The sequence below is a fragment of the Egretta garzetta genome, unplaced genomic scaffold (genome assembly GCF_000687185.1).
Source record: "Egretta garzetta isolate BGI_Z169 unplaced genomic scaffold, ASM68718v1 scaffold126, whole genome shotgun sequence".
Lineage (NCBI taxonomy): Eukaryota > Metazoa > Chordata > Aves > Pelecaniformes > Ardeidae > Egretta > Egretta garzetta.
Genome location: NW_009260128.1, coordinates 2201515 through 2211726, shown reverse-complemented (window position 1 = coordinate 2211726; position 10212 = coordinate 2201515). Strand labels below are relative to the sequence as shown.

General features: G+C 45.8%; 1 protein-coding gene across 1 annotated transcript in view; it reads right to left on the bottom strand.

The window, feature by feature from the left end:
* DIPK1C (divergent protein kinase domain 1C) overlaps positions 1 to 10212 on the bottom strand; it is a 15969-nt gene that overhangs the window by 511 nt on the left and 5246 nt on the right. The window contains exons 2-3 of the mRNA XM_009641461.1: positions 4266 to 4934; positions 311 to 475 (exon numbers count right to left, since the gene is read on the bottom strand). Coding sequence (XP_009639756.1) covers positions 311 to 475; positions 4266 to 4934 — 834 coding nt within the window. The remainder of the gene's footprint in view (positions 1 to 310; positions 476 to 4265; positions 4935 to 10212) is intronic.

Sequence of the window (10212 nt, the reverse complement as noted above, 5' to 3'; positions counted from 1 at the left end):
TGGGCAGCCCCGACTTTACCATTAGTGGAGACAGAGCTGCTAATCCCCCGCCCCTACTCCCTCCATTCTCCTGTCTGAGGGACTGGGCTAACAGCTACACAAAACCAGGGCAAATATAAATAAACACCAGTGAGTATAAAGATCTGTCTGTGTGCCCCTAGATGGGATTTCTGAACAGGACTGGCACTTACGCGGCCACGTTTAAAAGCCTGACTGTCTTCGTCTCACAGTCTCCGAGTACATACCGTGCATTTCACAGGCAATGTGATTTTAAAAGAAATGGATGCGTAAAGCAGCTGTGTGTACTCACTTGCAAGTTGTTATTGGCTCTCTGTGCTCCACATTTTCTGATTTTCAGATTGCATTTTGAAAAGCAATCAAAAAAATTACAATCTTCATCTCCTGTGCAGTTCTGTTCGAGGATGTCCCTCATTTTGGGTTCAAAAAAGGCCATATCCACATCAATGGCCACCACCTGTGGATCAAAACAAGCCATCAGATCTGGCACGGTACAGCCTGCAGGACAGGGATAAGGCAAGCATTCTGTGCTGCTTGCTTTTGGAAATGCTGTGCTGAGAGCATCTGCCAGTGGAGAACTGGGATCACGATGAAAGGGCTTTATTTTGCTTAATGGAGCTGCACTAGTGTTATAAATACCACTTTTTAAATGAAACCAGCCAATGCTTGCGACACTAGGAAGGGGAAAATTATTTGTGGACAATATGCGTCCCCAGAGTCAACTGGATTGATCTGCCTTAAACCAGGACTATCCAAGTTGGAGATTGATTTACTCGTTGTGGCACCTTATGCAGATGGCAACTCAACCCTTTAATAACGTGATGGCGCAAAATTACCCACAGGCCAGACAGTATCATTTCACAATTCCCCATCCAGACCAAACCCCTGACTTTATTGTGGTGGAGAGGAGCAGCGGGATGTGCAGAAGTACCCCCACCTGGTACAGCTCCTCCAAACCTGCCGTTGCATTCAGTGGGTTTGAGTCTGCTCAGCCGTAGAGAGATCCCTGAGGCTGACGAAAGTCAAGACTGGGCTTTGCCCGGTCCTGTTTGCTGCGGTTTGACTCATTTATTGTGCATGGCTCTTGTTCTGCTTGTCCAGAAGTATGGAACATAACAGCATCCAGCCAGCAGCGGGGCTCAGCAGAAAAAGCAAGGACTGAGGACTGAAGGGGTCAATCAGCTTTCTTGCCCTGACGCCAGGCTTGCAAAGCAGTGACCAGGCAGCACAAAGAGGCCTGCAGAGCTGCTGCCTGTGCTGGGAGTGAAACCACCCCGGGAGTGAAGGGCTGTAGCCTCCGCTTCTGCCAGCGTCACTCCACCAACGAATATTTCACTTTAAAAAAAAAATAAATCACAGCAATAAACAGGAAAAGAGAGGAAGCCAGCAATGGGGTGGCAGCTGCTTGACGTGAGACAAACTGTGGGTGACCACGGCGAAGGCAGCCGGCCGTCAGCGCCAGGGATGCAGCCGTCGGCGTACGTTCGGGGCTGCGCTTTAACACGTGACAGCCAGGGTCAGAGGCTCTCCCTCACAGCGGCCGGCACGCGTATTCCTGTGGGGAAACGTCCGGGACCTGGGCAAAGCAGAGTTACTTGGGCTCAGACGATAGCCTCGGTTTTAAGATTCAACCTCCCAAATAACAGGGGAAGCTGAACTGCGTGGCTGGAGCAGCAGCTGGATCAACCCCAGGAACTAAAGATGTCTGGCCTGGTAGAAGGCCAAATAAACCTTCCACAGGCAGTAGAAAGAATGAGGTCTAATCATTTTCTTCTACTTCTTTTTCCCCGGGGAAAATCTTAAAGAGATGAAGCATAGCTTAAAAACTCAAGTATATTTATGCTTCTTGGAGAGCTTGGTAATGGTGACGTAGCCTAAGGAATTTCACACGTTTGGGCAGGCACCTTTTTTTTTTTTCTTTTCTTCTTTACTTCCTTAAGCTTTCTGCAGTTTTGCTGTTCACTTCTTTGGAGAAGAGACAGTAAAAGCGGTGCGGGGTTTCCCCAGTCCTAGGGTCCCTGCATTGGCACCCTGGTGGGATCTCTGATGGCACTGAGCACCTTTGACAACCTGATCATTTGCTCCACTAGGAAAAAAAGCCCTGAAGTTCATCTGTTACAAAAATGTGTGGGCATCCAACCAGACCCTGTGAAGACAGATCTGGGTGACACTCTACCTATAAACAGCTACATTTTGGTGGGGTTTGTTATGATTGTCATTGATGATGAAGGTACCTAAGGAGATGCAGGAAGGACCCAACTTGGCTCCCAACCTGGTTTAAAGCCGCGTTTAAGGTGCTATAATCTTTCTAGTGCTCTCTGAGCTGATGGTAAAATAGGAAGCTCTCCCAGAGCACTGTATATTCACCTAGACCTCCTTCCAGCCCTGCCCTTTACGTAGCTCCACGGCAGCTTAAAATTCCCCTGATGATCTACCAGGCAGTGACCTCTCCCCGCCGTGCTGCGGAAACAACATGCAAAGGCTGGAGTGAGGGCTGGAAGCTTATCCCCCACCATTTGAAAATAATCCTCAAAGTAAAACTATTGCACTCCAGGCACATTTCTTTGGGCATTAGCAGTCTCGTTACTGGCATGAGGAATATTGGTACTATTCTATTATGGGCATTTATTATTATCTTATACAGAGCCCAAGAAACAAGCAAGTGAAAAAAATTGCTTAAAACAAACATGAGGGACAAAAAAAGAGGCTGCCTTGCTGTGTCCCTGTTCTGGAACGGGTTTATAAAACCACCTGGAGTTTCTGCTTCTCGTTCTCCTTCCTTCTTCACCCATCAAAATCTCTCTCTGTCGTCGTCCCCTGCAGCTTTCTGCCAGTGTGTATCTCCTGTCTCCCAGCCCAGCGGGGTGAAAACAGGTGACACCAACAGGCTGCAAGTAACATACAACTGGAGAGCCACGAGCGAGCAGCAGCTTAATTTTTGCTTAGTAATTAATTTTCCTAGAACATATTAAATTAGAGTACTTTCCTATACCAGAAGGTGACTGCTGTGGCTTTGGACCCCATAAGTCACGGGAGGATCCTGGAGAAGCAAGCCTCACCGACAGGACTCGTAAGGGAAGACACATCCAATATCCTTTCTCTTTTCCTAAATGAAATCCCTTTTCCTCTAAGCAGGTGGTGAAACAGATGCTCTGGTGTGTGCTCAGCCACACGCAGTCACAGCCCTCTGTAAGTGAAAAAGATGCGCAAAGCCTATCTTGAGGAATCCCCGCCGTACCTCGCTTTGCCTACATGCTGCTATGCTTCTTTTAGTTTCTTGCTGTAGCTCCTCACCCGTTCCCTGTTCAGCTGCTGTATTGCACCTGAATAAACAACGGAAGGGAAGGGAAGGGTAAAGGGGAAGCACTCTAATTGCTCTTAATGGCTATATGTTTAGGCAATGTTTGTCCAGTGCTCTGAAGATGTGAGTGTTATAGTAACACTCGGTGAGTACTGAAAATAGCATTCAAGCCCCCGAAAATGCTTTATCTTCGCTCAGCGTGCAGTAACTCCACTGATGTCACTGCAAACGGTGAGCCTGGTTCAAACACTCACTCACTGCGCGGTGCCTCCCATCCGTACGCACAGCTCCCACCCAAACCAGCGAAATTCCTGTCCACAAGATACATTCAGCAATGTGGTGCTGAGCTCCATCACTACTTAGAAAACGTGCACAGCCATTCAGGTCTGAGTTACGGCTGTACAACGAGAAGTCAAAGGGTAGCAGTACCAGGGAGTTTCATCTCTCTGTCCTTGGATAGTTTCCAGGCCAGCTCAGCTGAACATTAAAGCACAAAAAGGTGTGTGTTTGCATGTGGGGAGTTCCCCTTGTGCCAGGTCAGAGAATTCAGCCTTAGCTTTCAAATTCAAGCAGTTTTTCTTTTCGGCATCACTACCAGAAGTAGTTGCTGTGGTTCAGATTACAGCTTCATTTACAGCTTTTGAGACCTCCTTGCCTCACCACATCCAAGGGACCCTGTCAGTGCCGGTGCCTCTGAGGAGGTGAGACAAATCAGAACTGAGCAAACAGTTCTCAAGCAGCAGGACCTAGCGCTCTGCAATGTGGCTGCACATACTACAAAGAGGAAAAGCAGTAAAGAAGCTCCCCTGTCACTTGTAAATGCATTGGCTTTGCAAAAACTTGACAAAAAGCTGTTCAAGGAGGGAAGTGTCAGTTTTACACAGCCACTGTCAGACTAGAATTCGACTTCAAAGTGCTGCAACACAACCCCAAAGACTCAACTTACCGTGAGATCATGTCTGATAGCGAAGTTTTCTGGTTTGATGTCACACAGGTGAAGTCGGTGAGAGAAATCGTTATCAAAATGCTGCACCATGTCCAGAAAGCTGAGCGCAATGTCAATGATGGCCCTCCTGTGGCCAGCAAGGGAGGGACTGACCACGTTTTCCAGGGGAAAAAGAGTTTTGTGCCAGGCATGTCCAGCTGTGAGATACTCCACAGCATAAAAGTGTCCACAAGAGCCAATAATTCGTAGCACGTGTTTGCTGAAGTCCTGCAGCAAACTGAAGTAGATATATTCTTCCTGCTGGAGCAAGGACCACATGCTGGCCACCTGTGCTTTCCAGCGTGGTCCCTTCTTCCTTGTCCACAGGGGCCCCATGCTATTGTTAGACAGTTCTAGCCCCAGGACATTTTTGACCTCCAAGGCTACCATCAGCAGAAGCTCTGTTTCAGGAATATCCTGTGTTTCCACCTCCTCTAGCATACTGAGATGCTGGTAGCTGGAGAAGATTTCCTTTTTAGATTTCAGGATGATGGGCTGGCCTCTCCAGTCAGCCTGGATGACCTTCTTACCTCTGTCATAGTAAAGGCAGTGTTTGTACACCAGTTTCTGTGCCACACACAGGTCTTCACAGAGGTCGCCGGTCAGGGCTCCGCTGCTGTAGTCAAGGCACTGGAGTGAAAGAGCAGAACAGTCATAGCAAGACCATACACCCATGGGCTACTTAGAAGAAAGGCAAAGAATCAGCAATAGTCCTAAGCTCAAGAGTCTTGCAGCCGTGGCAGTACCACGAGCACACACCTTCTGCAACCGTTGGGTTGTTCAGTGGTTTTTCAGAAGTCTCCAGAAACCTTTTACTAGGGGCAGTCTTGCTTCAAAACAGGGATCCTTGGGATGGTAGAGGACAGGCTGCTTTTGGGTAAGGAGAGGAAATCCCTGCAGGTATTTAAAAGACGGGCAGACGAGGTGCTTAGGGTAGTTTAGTGGTGGGATAGCAGGGTTAGGTTAACAGTTGGGCTTGATGATCTTAAAATTCTTTTCTAACCTAAACCATTCTATGATTCTATGATTCTATGATTCTGTTCTATGAAAGTGACTAGAGGAACTGTTACTCTTAAATTCTTGCCACGTGTGAATTCAGTGAGACGGGCTTTGAACACACTCGGCTGCCCTATGTGAGCTTCTGGGCTGTAACAATTTATGGCACAGGAGATAACTTCCAGAGTAATTCAGGACTTCTCTGGAAGGTTCAGGGTAGCATAACCTAGGCATCCCCACTTAAACTACAGGAAAAGTCCATGGGTAGCTGGATTGCTGGGACCTTCTGCGGCCCTGCGTGTTTCAACCTTGCACTCAGCATGCCCTGAATGAAGCTGCAAGAACCTCCTTCTGCGCCACCAGGAAGCGCAGAGGTTGCGCTCAATGCCTCTTGGACCAAGAACTTTCAGAATTTTTAAATACATAAATGCTGTAGGACAAAATGACTTTTCCAGTTTTTCTATGTACTTATCAGAAGTGACATTTGAATATGAATTAAATACTTATTTAAAAAAAAAATGGAAAAAAATCAGCCCATGAAAACATGGGAACTTCTGCTTGATAGTTTAGTGGTCACTGCAAATTTGTACAAGAACTGCAAGGATTCCCCCACCAGTCCTTCCTTCAACCCATAATTGTTTCCATACCATCACTTACAAAAGTGTAGGCAGTCGATGTATTCCTATGGGCATTCAGAAGTGCAGCTGCAGGGACTGCTTGGGGCGAATCGGTAGAGGGGATGATCAAGAGGTCTCTGGTGAAAGGGGAATAGGCTGTGGTGCTGTAAGAAGCCAAACATCTGGGAGGCGGTTTGACAGTGTCAGCCTTCTTCACTGCTTTCTGGCATTTGAACCTTCATTTAAACAAGTTGGCAGCTCCCCCTGCATGCGGAGTACTTGTGACGGCTGCCTGACCCCCACCTCACTTGTGACTTGCTGTTATATACACAAGAAACACGATCGTAAAATTCAAGTGATGTGTTTTCTTAGGACAGTCTCTGAGGTGTGCACCAGAGGAATACATGCTGATGCCAGGCAACACTCAGAGTCCAACCTTAAACAACACACTGGGGAATGGGTGGAGGATTAAGTCCAAAATCCAGGAATAGTGATAAATTGACTAAAACAGCTCACTGGGGACAGTTCAGAAAGGCATAAAATTTGTTTGTACCCCAATGTTCTCACAGCCCACATGAGAACATTCAATGCCAGCAAGGAGAGCCGGGTAGGCAAACTCTAGCATGAATGTCCTTGCCCAGAGTCCAGGGTGATGTAGGTGTGTGAAACACACACATCTGCATCCACATCCACATCAGGACGGTCAAGCAGACTCACGGGGCTGTCCACAGGCTTCAGAGCATGCAGATCAATGTTCTTGCTTTTGAAAATCCACTCCCACTAATGCAATACAAATTTGTTTTCCCTTTTTGAGTAGGAAATGTAATTTTTCTTAACTGAAGTAGTTCAGCAGTTCTTACCATCTGGAACTCCAAGCAATTTTAGAAAGAAGATTACAAACAGAAGGAATTTTTGGGGTTTTCTTTGGAGCATAAGTATAATCACATTTAAAATTATTGCTCTCCTATTGAGAAGACCACAACCTAACTCTTCTGCTACAGTAAAAGTCTACAGGACTCAGTCCTCTAATTGGGTCCACATGAGTGAACACTTGCCCCTGTGGACAATTTTACTGTGGTGCATGGACCCCTTGCATCTAGAAGAACACATGCCCAGAAGACCTCAGTCAAACACGTGAACATGCAGCTTATTTTCCTGTGCTGCCATCACGTCATTCTTAATGGTGTTAATGAGAAAAAGTAGTTGTGGAAAAACAGTCTCACTTACATTTCCCAGACATAGGAGATGAGTCATTTTTGAACCTGGCTGCTGTTTAGGACTCGTCTGCTGTTCCAGTTGAACCCATAAATCTTTGATTATTAACCTACTACCTGACAAACAGTCTCTGAATCTGATTCTTCTTACACTGAACTTGTACAGTGTTTTGCAAATGAGGATCTGTGAAACAGGACTTGACCAAGGAGTTCCTGGGCTCACAGTGATGAAACACAGATCTGCCTTCCAGAAGTAACATTCTCTGCTGGTCACCAATGCAAGCAAGGATTTCAAAAGCGCTTCTTCAAATAAGCAACAAAGAAGTTTGAACAATTTTTAAGGTGTCTCTCTCTCTAATCGCAGAATGTAGTGAGTTGCGAGTCTCTCGATGGCATTAAAAAACTCCTCAGTTGGCCTAGAAGGCCAGCAAAGACTGACTGCACCTTCACATCCTCACTACTCCCCCCCTCGCCATTATTCCAGCTTTCAGTGTTTTATGTTTTGCCATAAGCACAACACGCTAAGTAAGCTTAGCTCCCCAGCCCTCCCACTATAATCCTTATTTTTTCAGCTCCTGGATGATTTTTGTGGTTTTATTCCCTGTTTTTTCTCTCCATTTTCCCCCTCCACCAGCCTTAGAAGCGCAGACATCAGAACTGAATGCTGTTGTCCAGTGCTGGAAAGACAGCCAACAGCCCTTCCCTAAGTCTCCCTTTGGAGACATTCAGAGGTCATATCAGCCTTTTATAGCATCACAGAATGGCTTGGGTTGGAAGAGACCTTAAAAATCATCCAGTTCCAACCCCCCTGCCATGGGCAGGGACACCTTCCACTAGACCAGGTTGCTCAACCATCCAACCTGGCCTTGAACACTTCCAGGGATGGGTTATCCACAACTTCTCTGGGCATCTTTCTTGTTCCAGTGCCTCACTGCCCTCATAGTGAAGAATTTAGGCACAGACTGCGCTGGTAGTTCATGTTGAAGCAATTATTTGACCCCTACATCTTTTCTGAACTCATACGGTTTTACAAGACAGTCTTCCATCCTACTGGCGTAGCTGGTGCTCGTGTGCTCCCCACTGTGCGAGCTTGCATCTCACTGTATTAAAACACATTTTGATGGACTGAAAACACTTAGCCAGGTGATTCAGATTACCCTGCAATTAAAAGATGGTCTGTTTATTGTTTACCCACCCAGGAACCTTTGCACTAACTGCAAACTTTACCATACAAGATTTTATATCATCACGATGCCTGCTGATAAAAGGAAGAGTCAATTACCCAAAGAAATCTTCGAGAAATGGTCCTCCACACTGCCATCCCTGTCTTAATGACTGTATTTTGAGATGTGCTGATGAGACAGCTTTAAGTCTACCTAATGAGCGCCCTTTGAATGCTACCAAGTGCCAGACTTTTTAAACTAAAATACAAAAGTGATACTAAGCCAAAAGCCTTATAGCAAAGCAGCTATACTGAACAAAAATGCAAACACAAGCATGGTTTGGACTGGCTCGTCTGTTTATGTTTAAAATTGGCTACATCATTTTTAATATCCTTAGTACACTTACCAAGGTAAGTTAAAGAAGCTGGGTTTAAATTCATGTAAAAGTTTCAATTAATGTAAACCCCACTAAGGATTTATGTAAATTCAAATAACTCACTGTACCACCTTCCCTTTTGTGCAGATCAGGCCTGAGACAGAGTCCTGCCTTGCTGTCAAGTACTTCTCCTATGTAACTGCAATACTGAGCAAGGGTTTGGATGGCATCAAAATCAGTTAATTTCTCCAGAGAAAACAGAAACTGATCGCTGTGATTTAGTGTCTTCAGTGCAAATGAGGATGAGACAGGTGTTAGGAAAGAGTAAGTGGTCTTCTGGAGAGTGGTCTCTGCAAAATGCCCAGTGCTACTTCAGCCTCCCCAGTAGAGCAGACATCTGCACAGATGTACATTTTACTCAGAAGAAGGAAATAAACCTTCAGAAATACTGCTCGCAAGGGTACACGACCATGCAATTTTCACCTACTTGCTTAAAAAGCTCATCTTCTCATCTCCTACTGAAAATATGACAGACAACTAGTAAAACAGTTTTTCTTAGAAGCTGAATTTTGCTTAATAAAAGGCAAGAGACCCAAGCTACTGGATTATTTGTTTAGCAGATCAATCACACTTTTTATAACTGTGAAACTTGTGCCGTGCTCAGAAGATGCATGAAGGCTTATTACGGGGCTGATGAAGGTGAGCTCACTTTCTAATTGTTCTACTAGAAGGATGATCCCTTTCTAACACCGTCTGGGAAAACTGCCGCTTATAAACCTTAATGGTGCTATTGAAGGCTCACTTACGGAGCCTGATGAGCACAGCCATCATCTCAGCTACTCTTCCTCTGGACGGAAGGTCTGAAACTGAGCTGTCACACAGTGATAGAGACAACTTTCCAAGCTTGCCCCTGCAATCTGATCCCTGCCTGGGCTTTTGAAGTCATGCCTGACCCTCTCCGAACCGAAGAACAGCAACAAGTGTCTGTCCATCCATCTACCAGTGAGCGTGATGGCGAGGGCCTGGACATTCCAGAGCTCGGCAGCTCCTTGCAGCTCCACGCCTCTGCGCTCTCCCCAGCCACGTAAGGAGTGGGCAGGATTCACTCCTCCGGCTGCAGTCCCGAGCTCAGCTGTACTCAGGCTGACTGCTGGGGTAAAGACGCCGAATCACACTGCCATTAAACACACGCTGTCAGGACCACTGCCTGCAGTTTCTCTGCCTTTATTATACCTTATAAGACCTAACTACATTATATAGATTATATGATATAGATTATATGATATAAATTATATTTTATAGATTATTATACCTAATAATCCTTTATTATTATTTAGGGAAAATCTACGATCAGTTTTTGCTTGCTGCAGTAATGGACTACTAATTCCACCAGGATTCCTCCCTTCCCACCTAACCACGGGCACTACAAATACCTTAATTCAGAAACAAAATTAAACGCAAAACATTAATCCGCACCACTCCTCCTCTCGAAGAGTTTCCTACACGATTCTAATTGTTTATTTCTTTTCTTTTTTTTTTGGG